Source organism: Nanorana parkeri, unplaced genomic scaffold (assembly GCF_000935625.1).
Source record: "Nanorana parkeri isolate BGI_ZX_2015 unplaced genomic scaffold, ASM93562v1 scaffold258, whole genome shotgun sequence".
Classification (NCBI taxonomy): Eukaryota; Metazoa; Chordata; class Amphibia; order Anura; family Dicroglossidae; genus Nanorana; species Nanorana parkeri.
In genome coordinates this window covers 1,474,978-1,492,292 of record NW_017306526.1, presented here as the reverse complement: position 1 = coordinate 1,492,292, position 17,315 = coordinate 1,474,978, and the positions used below count along the sequence as shown (strand labels likewise).

At 41.0% G+C, this 17,315-nt stretch overlaps 1 protein-coding gene across 1 annotated transcript in view; it reads right to left on the bottom strand.

Annotated features, from left to right (window-relative positions):
- Positions 1-1,387: 1,387 nt before the first annotated feature.
- WRNIP1 (Werner helicase interacting protein 1) overlaps positions 1,388-17,315 on the bottom strand; it is a 45,576-nt gene continuing 29,648 nt past the window's right edge. Inside the window, exons 5-7 of the mRNA XM_018556922.1 lie at positions 7,520-7,675; positions 4,260-4,339; positions 1,388-1,743 (exon numbers count right to left, since the gene is read on the bottom strand). Coding sequence (XP_018412424.1) covers positions 1,483-1,743; positions 4,260-4,339; positions 7,520-7,675 — 497 coding nt within the window. The 3' untranslated portion in view covers positions 1,388-1,482. The remainder of the gene's footprint in view (positions 1,744-4,259; positions 4,340-7,519; positions 7,676-17,315) is intronic.

Genomic DNA, 17,315 nt, shown 5'->3' with positions numbered 1-17,315 from the left:
CAATCAGGCACTGTAGAGGGCCGCTCGCAGTGGCCTCGGAGCTGCGAGCGGCCGCCCGATGACAGCCGGGTGAATGTGGCAGAGAAAGGGAGCCAGGGGCTTCGTTTAGCGGGGGTCGTGACGGCGCCCCCCCTCAGTCCTGCGCCCGGGGCAAGTGCCCCCCCTGCTGTTACGCCACTGTGCAACAGCCCCCTAAATTCTCTTGTCATGGACACATCTCAGGAAGGTTTGTGAGCCTGCTGCAGGTATGTGCACTACATGCATCAGTTTGCACTCCCTCTGTGACCACCAGTGACAGAGCCTCTTAAAAGTGATCATAGACTTTTAAATGGGAACACCTGAAAAATGTGCATAAACACGTATTTTTCAGGTGCTCCCATTAAACTCTACTGGACCAAAGCACTCAATCCTACCTGAAAAGAAGCTCATGTACTATTTCATGCTACAGACATCAGACTACAAGAACTTGACGCTCACATGTGAACAGGGGTCACTGAAAACAATAAACATACAAGCTGACATAAAATACTACTCACATGGTAATCACTGCATCAATGGTACAAGGCAGACCCCACACAAAGCTGCCTTGCTAGCTGACGCGTTACAAGGAATATACCCCCTTCCTCGGAGCTGTGTGGTATATTCCCCCGAAATGCGTCAGCGAGCAAGGCAGCATTGTGTGGGGTCTGCCTTGTACCATTCATTCAGTGATTACCATGTGAATAGTATTTTATGTCAGCTTGTATGTTCATTGATTAATAAACTGTATTACACGAGGACAAAGCGCTGTGTTTGTTTTGCATATTTTGTGAGGAATACTTCCCAGTGGCCTTTTGATGACGGCAGCCTGCAAACGATTGTTGGTGGAGAATATCATTGGGAGTCTGCTGAGCGCTGTGGTGTGTATTTTTCTGGAAAATCACAGATGTGTTCCACTAAGTGGTAATTAAAGTTTATTTCTCGTTTTCCACACCTTCAAGCTGTTTTAATAAGTAAGCAATGCATGGTTATACAAAGAATTTATTTTTCTTATTTCCATGTAGAAAAATACAATACAATAAAAGTTATATATTGCCCAATTAGGAAAATGAAAACATTTTGAAGAGAAGTTACACAGAAATCATAAAAGAATTAAACATCCAAAAATGAGCACTTAGAGCAATTACCGTATTTGCCGGCGTATAAGACGGGGTTTGAGACCCAAAAAAAATCGCCCGAAAATCGGGGGTCGTCTTATACGCCGGGTATACTTCGGTATACTGTATGTAGCTTCGGCTACATACAGTATACCGCGCTGAGCCAATCACGGCATTATTTTTACACAAAAAGTGGGGGGTCGTCTTATACGCCCAGCCGTCTTATACACCGGCAAATACGGTAGTTTGGTTTGAAAGCGCACAGACAGCAATAACTGCAGATTTGAGAAATTATATTTACATCACAATATGTTCACAGAACATATTTAAAGCAGAGATATCTAGATCAAACAAATTTGATCCCCTTTAGTTCTGGAGGAAAGTAATCTTGCTCTACTGGTTCCTTAAAGAGAGGATTATACTTATAGCCTTTAGCATAACCCAAATTCTTCATCAGTTTAGTGGGAGCATTCCGCAGATGGAGTGGAACTGGTGGAAGTGGCCCCTTATGGTTCTTCAAGCACTCCTTCACTTTATTGTATGCACTATAAGCAGCAACTGATTTAGGTGCTCGGGCTAAATACATAACACACTGAGCCAATATGACCTGAAAACATAAAATTAGAAAATGAAAAAAAAAATGCATTTCTTTGCTCACATTATAATGTTAGCATAACGTTAAAACCCATAGGAATAATGATACTGGACCAAGCAGTGATTTACTTAGACATCAATACTACAATGACTAAATTAAAACAAATCACCCTTAAAGTTGAAGTTTGCTTAAAAAAAAAAAAACAGCTTCAAAATAGGAATGAATGGGCCATGGCGTGCATGGCCATTGTGAAGATGGGCTGGCAGGGAAGATTTTCCCTTAAAGGGCTGTGTGGCCCTGGGCCACACAAAGAAGACCCCCGAACGAGGAGCAAGGTAAGTATTTCTCATGGCAGGCTGCACTAAAACTGGCCATACACGGCTCAACATTTGGTCAATTCCAGCGTTCACTTTATCTTCCAATCTTACAAAGGCGGTTTGGTGAAGGATTGGGCAGTAAGTAAGTTTTGACAAGATTGTCCACATTCCACCTGCTAAGGTCTGGCACTTGACTGTTCAAGTAACAAGGTATGCATTGTGTGGAGGCAGTATTACTTGTTCCCCTAAATTAGAAAGGTCTTCTACAGACTTAAGCAGCAGAGGGGTGAGTGGAAATAAGTGAATGCTTCCTGCAGTAAAGTGAACCTGTTACTTTCACAGTTGCAGGTTTGCTTAAGCATAACAATTACATGAATTTTCAATGTAACACAAGGGGACTTAAAGACTAAAAGTTAAAAGGAAATTCCAACAGAAGAGTTTTCTAAGACCAAGGGCACTGTAAAGTGCATGTCTCAGAAAAAATTGCAATACATGCACATTTGCTCATGTTTTGCCACTGCAAGCACAGAAAAGTTCCTGTTGATCTTGCCAGAAACCCAATGGGCTCCTAACGTCATGTTTGCGCTGCCAACACTGCCTCTGCTGCATTGAAATCCCAGGTAATGTTACAGGTAATGTTAAAACAATTATCATTATTGGCTATAAAAGCCAACCATTGCCCCCCATACACTAAAGAATAGTAACAATTGGTCTGCAGATAAAAACACCCATATGTTTTCCTAACTTGAGAAGTTGTCTACTTTGTAGCTGAAAATGAAAAATAACGTCAATGTGAATCTGTGACTAGGCTTTGGATCTTCTATTACTTACACATTCTTAACAAGTGGTCCCTCTGTAACTGTAGGCAGTAAGAAATGCAACGTAACAACAGGAGCACTAAGGTTGTCCAAGTCAGGTCTCTCCGCACCCAGTTCACCCAGTTCAGATTTCCTCTCCCAGAGCACCTGCTCAGTGATTACATTAGATATGTGACGTTTGGAAGGCTGCTGAGTAAAATCTAGGAGGGATGAGCAGGGTAGGCTGAGCTTTTGGAGAACAACTTGGAAGACTTCAGTGCTTCTGCTGTAAACTTTGATAATGCATATCTCCACAGTGCCTGCAGCTACGGAGGTCAGTGTGGGCTTCTCTTTAAGTTCATTTACTGCTTGTCACAAATATGTAAAGATTGAATGGCCAAAGATTTACTTCAAGTTCAGAATCAGTAGTGCTTTGTTATTTGATATGACAAGGGCAATGTGGTATGTTCTCTTCTGCAATATTTTTTCTACTGCTGTTTGCAGAAATCATCCATAAGCCAGCATAATAACCTGAAGCTACCTGCTGCATCTCAATTTAGTCTATAAAAACTTTTTTCACCAGCTTTCCTGGTACCAAGAAGCTGTGTAGGTCTTTTGCTGTCTTGACGGAAACATGTTTCATGTAGACTATATGTTCAGGATAAGAAAATAGGAAGCATATTAATATTAGAGGGGAATTTAAGGCAAAAAAACCCCAACTCAAAATACTTTTTACAGTAGTACGTAAATCCCATAACTCAATGTTGTACATACTATACACATGCATCATGCAAAGGCTCATTTTTAATACCTGGTATTTGGTTTTAATTACATGGGGTGAATTGTCCTTGTTCTCATGTTTTAACAGTAACTAGGCCTGCAGTTACAGGATGTATGACTTTTGGGTTTGGTATCCTATTGTTCATGCTGCACAGGTTGACACCTATTTATACATCCTTGGTAATGGCATAAAGGATTGTAGACACTATGCAATACGTTTGTATTCCTGCGGTTGTATTTAATCCATATTACGTCAATGTTAGATTGTAAACCTAAGTGAACACATTTGAAAACTATTTGAACAGAAGCCAGACGAACTGGTGTCTAGGCTTCCTGAGAGATTCTTTGCGCCTCATACCTTAATGCCTGCTCATCACTTTCTGAAATATAACAGTATAGCTTTTAACACTGTTTAAATTACCTACATTTACACTATGGTAAGACTGCCATAAAGTATTATCTATTGGATGCTTTCATACGGCGCAGTATTCTAGGTTCCTAAAACTAAAGCTTGAACAGGAAAGGAGATAAAATCAGACTATCATAAATAAAACAGAAAATTGTCACATGGAATTAAACTTACAGGTGTGTACTTAGATAGAAAGAAAAGCTTGTGATAAGAAAAGTCACTTACGTCGCATTCCGGCATTCCAATAAAATGGGAGGCTTGATAAGCTGACACTGCTTGAGTTAAAGCCAAGGGATCAGCTAAACCTGTGAAACCAAAAAAAAAGCATTATTTATAAAAATCTAAAAAGCAATACAAACAAAAAAAATACAAATTCTACTTTGTTTTAAAGGAAATGCTTTCTTTATTTCAATACCATATAAATAAAATAATTCTAAACTAACCTAAAATAGTATTAAACTTTCAATCTTTTTTTCAATAATGATTCCAGATCAAATACATAAAAACATTACCCAGCAAAGCAAATCATAGTCATCATGTTTCCAAACAGCTCCAACTCTCTCAGCTCAGCTTTCCTTAACTTCCTGTTGACTACAAGATCACAAGCACAGCATCTATCTACTAGCTTGAAGAAGGGGAGCAGCAAGGAGGGTAGTAGATTGCTTGCTGTGCCTGTGTGTTTGTGGAGACACACACAGCTTACAAGAACACACAGGGGTGGCTCCATAGTCCCTGCAAACAGGATTTCAGGCCCAGTGCTCAGGAGATGAGATCAGTTGATTCTGCAGGAAGTGAAACCTATTAAACATCAAGGAGCAGCAACCAGTGCTTTTCACAAAAGGGTGAAGAGTTTGGAGAAGGCAGGAGAAGTGAACAATCTAGGACAACATAGCTGAACTGGAAAGTGAGCTGCATTGGAGAATATTTCCAAATCAGCTATGTTGTCCTAGATTGTTCACTTCTCCTGCCTTCTCCAAACTCTTCACCCTTTTGTGAATAACCCTATTAAAATAGTTCAAAGACCTTTCATATTAACATCATTTTAAAGCCCAATTGAACTCTCAGTTTAAGGACTGGTTCACAGCATAGCGCTGTGCTAAACGAAAGATACCATGCATTTAGCACACACTATTGCACAGCGTACCCAGCATGTGGTACCATGTGCTAAGTGCATTGCCATTCATTTGAATGGCACCCTATGCACCTCCAGGTGGTTGCAGCACAGTGCATGGTAACAGAATACCAGTGGAAAAAAAATAGTGCATGCACTCCAACTACACAAATGCTGAAAGGAGAGTTAGGATGCTATTCAGATGAATGGCAATGTAACGCACCTAGGGCACAGTATCGCATGCTAGGTGTGCTGTGCGATACCTATAGTGTGAATCAGCCCTAAATCAGCTAAATACATTTCAGGTGCATCAAAAAAGGTGATCAATATCTTACAGTTTGTTTTCTCTAACAAGTAACCACAGCCTGAGTAGAAAGCCTGTTTGCTGTCAGCATGCTGCAGAACAGAACCATTGCTCTCTGCGTGCAATTAGTGATCACCATGCTGAGGTTGAACACCCCCTGCTGAGTCAGAGCTGGAACTCTCCAACCAGCAGGGAGCAATAGCTTTGCTGATTGCAGGGCTATACAGTGAGGCAAATAATTATTTGTTCCCCTATTCTAAATGATAGAGACAGAATATCAAAAACAAAAATCCAGGAGAAGCACATGATACAAATGATATAAATTAATTTGCAGTGCAGCGAGTAAAATAGGTATTTGATCCCCTAACAACCAACAATAATTCTGGCTCCCACAGACTGGCTATGTGGTACATAGATTAGTCCTGTCAATGTAAGAAGGTGCTCCTAACGACAACTCGTTATGTATATAAAAGACACCTGTCCACAGAATCTCTTTCTTCCATTCAAATCTCACCATCATGGGCAAGACCAGAAAGCTGTCAAAGGACGTTAGGGACAAGATTGTTGACCTGCACAAGGCTGGAACGGGCTGCAGGACTATCAGCAAGAAGCTTGGTGAGAACGAAACAACTGTTGGAGCGATTATTTGCAAATGGAAGGAATACAAGGTAACCATCAATCACCCTCAGTCTGGAGCCCCATGCAAGATTTCGCCTCATGGGGTGAGGATGATCATGAGAAAAGTGAGGGATCAGCCCCGAACTACACAGGAAGAGCTTGTGAATGATCTCAAGGCGGTTGGGACCACAGTCACCAAACAAACCATTGGTAACACAATACAACGCCAAGGATTGAGATCCTGCAGCGCCCGCAAGGTGCCCCTCCTCAACAAGGCACATGTACAGGCCATTTGAAGGTTGCCAATGAACATCTAAATGATTCAGAGAAGGATTGGGAGAAAGTGCTGTGGTCAGATGAGACCAAAATTGAGCTCTTTGGCATTAAGTCGACTCGCCGTGTTTGGAGGTAGAAAAAGGCTGACTATGACCCTAAGAACACCATCCCTACAGTCAAGCACGGAGGTGGAAACATTATGCTTTGGGGCTGTTTCTCTGCTAAAGGTACAGGCCGACTTTGCCGCATTGAGGGGCCAATGGATGGGGCTGTGTACTGTAAATTCTTGGATGAGAACCTCTTTCCCTCAGCCAGAACCCTGAAGGTGAGTCGCGGATTTTCAGCATGACAATTAGCCAAAACATACCGCCAAGGCAACAAAGCAGTGGCTCAAAAAGAAGCACATTAAGGTCATGGAGTGGCCTAGCCATTCTCCAGACCTTAATACTAAAAAACAATTATTGGAGGGAGCTGAAACTTCGAGTTGCCAAGCGACAGCCAAGAAACCTTAAGGATTTAGAGAAGATCTGTAAAGAAAAGTGGACCAAAATCCCTCCTGAGATGTGTGCAAACCTGGTAAGCAACTACAAGAAATGTCTTACCTCTGTGCTTGCCAACAAGGGTTTCTCCACCAAGTACTAAGTCATGTTTTGCTTGGGAATCAAATACTTATTTTACTCACTGAACTGCAACTCAATTTATAACATTTGTATCATGTGTTTTTTCTGGATTTTTGGTTGATATTCTGTCTCTATCATTTAAAATACACCTATGATAAAAATTATAGACCTTTCATTTCTTTGTAAGTGGGCAAACTTACAAAATCTGCAGGGGATCAAATAATTATTTGCCACACTGTAGAACTGACCTCTGCAGAGAGAACATAGCTTCATGGCTTCACAGAAAGCATGCGCCCCACTCTTTCGAAAGAAGACAATGAGCACCTTTTTTTCAATGCACAAAAAAAGTCTCTTCAAAATTCTGTCACTATCAACATGGATTTCTAATGATGACATTTTCTAATGATGCGGTTGTGATAAATCCTTTTTTTGATACCACCTATTCATGAAGGTTGATCTACAAAGTCTATAAACAGGGTAGTTTATTATTACATAACTCAACAAATGCAGCGCCTGAAGATGATGAGGGTGAGGTGGCTCAACAAGGATTACATACCTATATCTTCACTTGCAAATCTTACAAGTCGTCTAGCCACATAAAGGGGGTCTTCACCACCTTCAAGCATTCGACCGAGCCAATACAAAGAGGCATTCTGATCAGATCCTCGCATAGACTTGTGTAATGCTGATATACAGTTGTAGTGTTCTTCTCCTACAAAGTCAGCAACACAAAATATAAATATTATCACTCTTATTTCACAAGTTGCTATAGAGGTTCCTGCAAGGTATCTATGCTACGCATGAAAATGCCCCAATAGCGGCCCTTTAAATTTGTAAACAGGCGCTGTGCTTCACAGTAAGACTGCTGAGGTCCCCAGCAACATCCTGGCAGCCTTCCTGTGAATTGCGGTGCCTGTTTACTGCGACGGTAGCAAATCTCCTCCACTCAGCCCTCCTAGGACCGCGCACAGCCACCTGAGAGTCTGCACAGCCCACCATGAGAGTCTGCACAGCCCACCATGAGAGTCTGCACAGCCCACCATGAGAGTCTGCACAGCCCACCATGAGAGTCTGCACAGCCCACCGTAGAGTCTGCACAGCCCACCGTAGAGTCTGCACAGCCCCCCATAGAGTCTGCACAGCCCCCCATAGAGTCTGCACAGCCCACCATAGAGTCTGCACAGCCCACCGTAGAGTCCGCACTATTACAATAATTGCCATTATTTTTCCTAGACTTCTACTTTCAGAGCTAGTTATTATTACTAAAAGTAGTAATAATTGAATGCCGAGGCAATTATTTAACATGATAAAGAGGGCAACCATAATGCTGATGCGGTCCACAATGAAATTGAGTTCGACACCCCTGCTGTAGAGGAATAGGTTTACAATGGTAGCAGTTGGCAGGTGTTGCAGGGAGCATGGACATTTAAACCAAATATACAAATGGTACTCTCCTATGATGCCAGTGGTTATTTTGGAAAGAGGGCAGTTATCTTATTAGATGCTGGCCCTTTAAAAGGCGGTGTGGTAGCTACTAACCATAAGCATAGTAAAGAACAGTACCTGCAACTAATACCCAGGAGAGCAGAAGGGAGCTACATGTGAACATTAGAGCTATCCCAACTTAAACAGATGGTACATGTATCCAGCAAAAACCCAGCCCACAGTGGCAGAATCACTGCTCAGACACTAAAAAGAATCGTATCAAGCCACATAGGATCTACTCACATCAAAGTCTGTATAAGATTTAATAGCACAATACTGTACCCAGCATGGGGGAATAAAAATCTGACATATACACACAGTGAATCCATGGATACAGTAAGCATATTGCACAGTGTTGCAACATTCTTATGCCCCAGATCAATCTCTGCTAATACCCTAATTTGTGTTAGAGGACTTGATACTCCAGTTTCTAGTGGACATATGAGTCTTGATGAATGGCTGCGAATATGTTTATCACATATAGAGGCATTAAAGAAACAGCTGCATCTCTGAGAGACGACTGATAAACAGAAAACGAGTTACTAAATAACAGATCAGTAGTACAAACCATAAAGGGTATACTTTGATATGTTTTGTTAAAGGATCACGCTTGCTCTGCTAGTCAACCAAGTGAAAATTATATCCCCTACTTAGGCTTATTTTTACACCACATGAAAAAAATAATAATACAGTAGCAATTGTATGACAACATTGCATGGCAAGCAATGAACACCCATATTGAATTAAAATGTTTTCATACTTGTTCCACAATGTTTATAACACCACAATTAAAGTACATTTCCACTTTTACAGACACATTTGGATAGCCTATTTTATATCTGTTATATGTTCCCATTCACATTGCATAACTTTGCAAAATATTTAAAAACACTGCTGCTTACCTTTTTACCTGATTTTAGTAGCCGCAAAATATTATTAAGCTCCTTCTATGCAATGCTAAAGTAGTATCAAACTCTCAAAGAAATATAAATTCTCAGCAAAGTATTTCTGTATATGTTTTCACTCAAGCATTTACAGTTATTATGTTTTCAAACAGCTGTCTCCAACTCTCTCAGCTCGACTTCCCACAACTTCCTGTCCAGTACAAGATCACAAGGAACAGAGCAGTCTGAAGCAGCTGTCCATCGACTAGCTTGGAAAACGGAGGAGCAAACAACAGAGGATTACATTGTCTTGCTGTGAGTGACTGTTTGTGGAGACACAAAGGTTACTTGCAAACAATGGTGGTTCCCTGGGACCATGCAAGGGAAAGGAGCCACCCTAAAACAGGAGGATATCAGGGCCAGTGCTCAGGGGACCAGCTGATTCTGTAGGAGGGTAAAACTTTTAAACATCAAGGTGTAGCATCCATTGTAAGAGATATAATCTGTATTTGGAAACAGAGCTTAAAACCCCTTTGACTTTAATATCACTTTAAGGATGGCTACAACTAAGGCCCAGTTTGGGGGCTGAAACATGTAAGCATTTGTTTGTTTGCTGCTGTTATGCCTTTTAACAAAGTACTGGATGGATGGATCCCCTTGCAAGCTACGTTTTTTTTACCTATTGCACTTTAAGGAAGGGACTGGGGAGTTATGTTTGCCATAATTAATAAATAAACTGTGCTGGCAGATTTCCATTATCAGTTTTAAACTAGATGTGCATGACTGTCTGTCCTAACAAAGGGTTAATTATCTCAGGGTGTGGGTGGTACATTATGTCCCTTATCTCGATATTGCCATATTTTTCTCATTATTTCTGGTATGCTGTATGAATGGGAACACATAAACATATCATGGGGGGTTCCCAAATTTGCAAAAGTCAAAACATACTTTAATTCAAAGCTGAAAAAGCAGAGGTAAAAATAGAGAACATTACCATCTTCGTACAATACATGTCCTTCCAGTATAGATAACAGAACACCCGATGACAGCTATTTTTATCATACTCTTCACAAAAGAACTCCCTGGCATGTCTTCATTATCATGCCAAGCTTAACAATGTACTAGTTCTGGAGGCTTACATTCAAGCCTTCAACTTACAGATTAAGTTTGCAACAATACACCCAGGCAGCTGAACATGTGTTGGTGTCTAAGGCGTCACTCAGTCTCCATGTAAGAATCACTGTGGCCTTAGCGGACCGAGGAAAGCCTTGTAGGATAACTTTCGGCTACAATAACTGGAATTTACGCAGTGAAAATAAAAACAAGTAAAACAAAATGAAAATAAGCAAACAAGTAAGAGAACATAATTGCACGGGATGATGTAATATTGTTATATTAATGAGGACCTTTGTTTCTGATTTTACCCTGTGAAAAAAAGCAGGAACTAAATTGTGTCCAGAAATAGTTTTCTCCAGGAGATTCGTAATGTTTAGGAACAGCAAACCCACAATGCAGGCCACATACAAATCAGCTACCTCCAAGATGCTTACTGATTACCCATTTTCTCATCTCCAAGCTTTACTACCTGATTCCCCGTGTAACTTTGAATATTACCGTACTTTTTTCTATGAAATACATGAATACTAAAAAAATGGCCATTCATTAGTTCAAATGGCAATAGATAATTATAGGTCAAAACATTCTTGTATTAGATTACATTTGTAGCATAGTTTTTGGCATTGCAATAAGGCCAGGTTCACACCTGGGCGATCCCTGACTGCGCGGCAATCGTGCACGAAACCGTGAGGATGGCAGTGCGGTCACGGAGTGGCACACTATCGCTGATCGTGCTGGTAATGCCATTATTTTCTAATGGCACCCTAGTCGTGCTAGGCAGATTGTGCGGTTTCCCACCGAACTTGCGCCCGTGCAAACGCGCATTGCGTGTCGTGAAAAAAAAGGTAAGTGTACCTTTTTTCAGCAAATGTTGCAGAGAGTTCGAACCCCATTGAAAATAATAGGGCTGCGCGGCAACCGCTGCGTGCAACTGCATACAATTGCACGTGTCCCGGGATAGCCCAAGTCTGCACCAGCCCTCAAGATGCCCAGAAAGAACCGCGCAGCTACACAATGTATGCAAATTGGATAGTGTAGATGCCTACCTGCCCCTTCCCATCTCCTGAACATTCCTAATGGCCAGTGAGGCAGCCTACTCGGATGTGCTGGAGCTTGCCACTACTTACCCCGAAGTGTCACAGTTTTGTCTGTCAGAAAGTACTGCCATTTGGCTGTAGGAGAGCATTACAGGCTGAGCCTACACTTCATAACTGCAAGTTTTTATTTTTACGGCAGGGTGTCTTTAAAGTGAAATCAGGCGTTAATATAACAGAAGGATAGCACATTTTATTTCTAAAAGATAATCCAGTCAAGGCTGACATAATGGGCCAAAGTGGATTTTTTCAGAAAATGGTGATTAGTTACAAGTCAGTTACAATGTATGTACTCTCAGGAGTTTGTATGTTGTTGTGGACTTAAAGTCTTCTACTAGGCATTAATGGTAATTAACTTCAGCCAAAACGTAATTTTTTATGTTTTGTACAGAGAGAGCCAGAGTTAGAATCTCTTTTTTTTGCTGTTCCTGATTTGGGATATTTCTCTTCACTTCCTTTGCATCAAAGTACTCCTAGTAACTAAATCCAAATTATTTACCAGGGAAATTCATTCATGTAATGTACTATAAGCTGTTACCATGTAAGTATCAGCATGTATAGTACTACATGTGTTATAGCACTACAAAAATGAATTCTTACCGCAACTTGTATGAGCAGTGGAAAGTAGGAGTGTGCTTACCAGCATTTGTAAATTGTTTCCACAAGGCCTGAAACATCCCATTGCATTTAGATGTCATGTATGCACACATAGAAGTGTTGACAGGCAGATTTATGGCTACAATTGCAAAAAAAGCAAGTCATCTTTGTAGTGTTCATTGGGATCCACAAGAGGGAGGTCAGGAAAGAGTGTTTAATATATTCCTGGTGCAAGGTTCTGGGAAAAGGACAACCTGTTTTAGCAGACCATGGATTTACAGGCAAGGTAAATTCTGCAGTTTTTATTATCCTTATGTGAAATGGAAAATATGTTCCCATACAGAGGCAAGGTGCTCTTTCCTATAAATAGGATGCAAAATAAGACTAGTGTCATATCAATGTCAAAGAAAAATTAAGACTGTAAAAGCCAGCTTGATTTTTGTTTAGCATGACTACTTTTGTAATACTCAAAACTTAGCCCCAGCCAATGCTTTGGATAGATTGGGGAGGAGTTGCATGTATTGTTAAGTTCTTTATTCATGTTGCTCCTCTCTTGGGAACATTGTCAGGATAGATGTGCCCAATGACAGTAATCTATTTCAAACCTTATGTAATCGTATCATATATGATCACATGCGGACTATCACTCACAGATGCGGCCGCTGTCACCTGGTCATTAACTTGAATGGGTATCAGACGCAACCTCACCTGCAGTGAGTATCCCAAATCACCCCATGTGAATGTGGTCTTAAGGTGTCCATACACTGTTTGATCTTTGTTCAGAAATCTTACACAAATGGTCTTTTGAATGAAATTCGAACAGTTTTTTTTACTGTAATCCCGTTCGATTTTTCTTAAAGGGTGAGGCTGGAAAACTTTTTACGATTCAAACGAAAATCAATGAATTAGTGGCGTTATTGTATGAAAAAAATTGATTCAAGAACACTGCACATGCTCATTTGAAAGTACGTTCCGTCGATTGACAAAATTTGGTGATTTAGTATTGCTAACGAACAATTATCGAAATCGACATTTGCCTGTGCTTGATGGGCTAGTTGAGCTAGAATCAACGAGGGTTGTTTGCAGCAACAAAAATTTCCAATTGAAAATCTATAGGTGACAACTATTAGCAGGCTCTGGTTTAAAAATGATTTACAACAGTCTGCTAATGAGGTTTAGCGGAAATGTAAAATTACGTATTTTCACTTCTGATAATCTACTGGAAGTTGTACATATTAATGTGTATATGTTATTGCAGGTTTTTTACATAAACCAACCAAAACCATATATGAAATAGTTCAAGATTTTTGACTGTGTTCTATAATTTATGTCAGGTAAGTCTAACTGGTAATCAGTAATATTCACTGACTAAACACACTGAACATCACATGCTAGAAATGCAGCTCTCCTCAGCCCTTGTGAAGTGGAGGAAGACTGAATTACATAAATTGTTTCATAGTAACTCTGATATAGTGACCAGCGACCTAAAAACATTTTTTTCCTATAGCATGTCAGCAATACAAGCGATGCTATAGGCTGCTCTGACATACGTATCATAAATGCACATTCTAAAGTAGAACAATGGCCTCCCATTAAACAAAAAAAAAGCTGCAGCACTTAATTATAGGTGCATTTGCACTTACAGTTTTCTTTTATTCATCCTGCAAAGTCCCATAAATACCCGTTGATCCTACTAGTGAAGTCCACTCAATGCAGCTTTCTGTGATGGTGTGGCAACAATACTGCACTGTTTCTGACTCAGAACAGAGGTACCACTTTGATGTAGGCTGTGCCTGCTTGTGCTACAGTGGAATAAAAAAATTTTTTTGAAGGAGGCCTGGCCATCAGCATTGTCACTGCTGATTTTCAAGCCTGTAAATTGTCAATTAGCATCTGACCAAACCTAGTCCTGTCTCCTGCTTTCTGAATTAACAGCACTGTCTCTGTTGCTGGAACAATCCAACCGTCGGCTGCAGTGTCACAGAGGTGGGGGTGGCATGAAAGAAGAAGGATTTGGCTCACTTAGGGAAAGTAAATTAAGTTTTCTTTTAATTTATAAGGCTGGTGTATCACATAGTAACTGGATTTCATACTTGTTTAGACTGCCATATAGAAGCCTTTAGTTTTGATTTAAGTTTAGGAACTGCCATTGCACCATCAAGGAATTTTGTTGTATATTAAGATATGCCAGAACAGCAGTCAGTAGTAAAGTGTCATGATCTTCAAGAGAGCTATGCAAAAAACGTAATGCAAGCTCTTAGGTTATGTTTTCCCTTCATGGCAGTGATGACAGATAAGTCATCTGAATGGTGAATTCACACTAGTCTTTGCCAGGGCGGATGGCAAGGACCAATGGCTGAATGGTAAATATATTTAGTCCCTTCAAACATGGTCTTGTTTTACTCTAAACCATTTAGCCATTTGGCATTCTGCTTATGTTAGTTATCATTAGCTGTTTCTTAAGAGGTCTAGTAAGCTCTGCTTTTTTCTGGCCTATCCATAGTTCACTGTTCTCCAATCTCACCCCCTTTTTTTGTACTAGCAAATTATCAAGTCCCTTTAAATATGGTATTGACACACAACAATTAGAAATCTAATTTAGTTATCACCTACAGGTGAAACTCGAATAATTAGAATATCGTGCAAAGTTCATTTATTTCACTAATGCAACTTAAAAGGTGAAACTAATATATGAGATAGACTCATTACATGCAAAGCAAGATAATTCAAGCCGTGATTTGTCATAATTGTGATGATTATGGCTTACAGCTCATGAAAACCCCAAGAACCCCAAATCCACAACCTCAAAAAAGTAGATTATTACATGCAATCAATAAAACAAGGATTGTACATAGAACAATATCGGACCTCTGAAAAGTACAAGCATGCATATGTACTCAGTACTTGGTTTGGGCCCCTTTTGCAGCACTTGCTGCAATTACTTTTGCACAATATTCTAATTATTCGAGTTTCACCTGTATATTGATGAAAATATGCAAAAAGTAGAAAAAACAAAAAATATCCAGTACTGTGCAAACGTTTTAGGCAGGTGTGAAAAAATTCTGTAATTATACCAAGCAGGTGATCATCAATTTCATATGCAAGTTGAAACACAGTTGTTAACTGAAACAGAAACCGCTGTGTAGGAGGCTTAAAACTAGGTGAGGAACAGCCAAACTCTGCTACTAAGGTGAGGTTGTGAAAGACAGTTTCATGTCACAGGTCATACACAGCAAAAAGACAAAAGGTAGTTATACTGCATCAGCAAGGTCTCTCCCAGGCAAAGATTTTAAAGCAGACTGGGGTTTCAAGATGTGCTTTTCAAGCACAAAGAAACGGGCAACGCTGAGGACCGTAGACGCAGTGGTCCGCCAAGGAATCATGGCAGCAGATCAAAGACACATCATGCTTACTTCCCTTCAACATCTAAAGATTTCCAGCACCGAACGGGCAGAAACCAGTGGGAGCAAGGTGAACAGTGAAGCATGCTGGAGGTTCCTTTCAAGTCTGGGGCTGCATTTCTGCAAAAGGAGTTGGAGATTTGGTCAGGATCAATGGTGTCCTCAATGCTGAGAAATACAAGTAGATACTTATCCATCATGCCATACCATTAGGGAGGCGTGTGATTGACCCCAAATTTATTCTGCAGCAGGACAACGACCCCAAACATACAGCCAATGTCAATAAGAACTATCTTCAGTGTAAAGAAGAACATGGAGTCCTGGAAGTGATGGTTTGGCCACCACAGAGCCCTGATCTCAACATCGAGTCTGTCTGGGATTACATAAAGAGACTGAAGAATTTGAGGCAGCTTACATTCACAGAAGATCTGTGCACCTAGATACAATCTTGTCTAATCTGTTGTTGAACTTAGTGGCCAGAAGGTTCACATCCCACATCCCCCACCTGTGGCACAGGTCCTGAAACACCAACTGGTGTAGAGGCCACTCTCCTTGGTCCAGATGCTGCCGGCTAAGGAACTCTGCCTGCCAATTCTCTATACCTGGACTGTACATTGCTGGCAATGCTGGAAAGTCCAGTTCTGCCCAGGACAGGATCTTCTCCATCTCATTTGCCACAGCAAGACTTCTGGTTCTTCTCTGATGATTGATGTAGGCTGTAGGGCAATGCCCTAAATGCAGATCATTTGGTCCTCCAACGTTGAAGTGAAAGAAATTGCTTGAAGCTCCAAGATGTTTAACGGGAGACAAGTTCCTTGCACTGACAAGGTGCCCAAGACATCCCCCCACAACCAGCTCTACAGGCTGGCTCCATCACGAGAATTTTTCAAAATATGGGAATAAAGGACTTTCCCGATTCAAGAGCCAGATTTCTGAACCACCAAGCCAGGGATAGCCTCTTCCTTGGTGTCAAACAAACTGGTCTGTCCAAAAATGCGATTTCAGGCCTGGAGTGAAACTGGGCAAAAGGTAACCACCTCAAAGGAGGTTACGATTAGCTCCAAAACTCTCACACCGAAGCACAGGCAGCTTCTGGACTGGCAAGTTCAAACCTGAGAATAGGGTCTAAATCTTCTCCAAACATGGCCTGAGACATGACCAGATATTCCAAGCAGTTAGCCAGTTACAGTGCCGACTTCAGCATCCATTTAAAGCTCCGTAATGTGTACACTGTCAGAGAAACCTTGACCAACAGAACCAACTGTTGCCTCAACAGCAGGTAATCCCCAGAAATGGAGATGCGATGGGAGCGCAACACTAGGGGCCAGCACCTTGGTGAACACTGGAGGTGCAAAAAATAGGTAAAATGGTAGGGCCATGAACTGATAGTGTAGTGGTGCTACCACAAGTGTCAGAAAATGTTGTTGCACTGGAAAAGATAGGCACATATAAGTGAGCAACTTTAATGTCCACAGAAGTTAGCAAATCTCCCTGATGAAGGGAGGCACTGACAGATCTGATAAATTCCATTCGGAATGTTTGGATCTTAATGTAAACATTTAGTGCCTCGAGGTCCAAGATGGGGCAAAACTTCCTTTGGTTTTTGAAATAGTGAATAGATTGGAGTAAAACCCTTGAAACTGTTCTCCCGCAAGAACTGAGGCAATGACACTCTGATTCAGGAGAGCCGAGAGAGAACGATGGTGATCTTCTAGAATGTGTGGAGATGCAGAAAACAAGGAGGGGAAGGGAACAAAACTCTCAAGTGTGTAGCT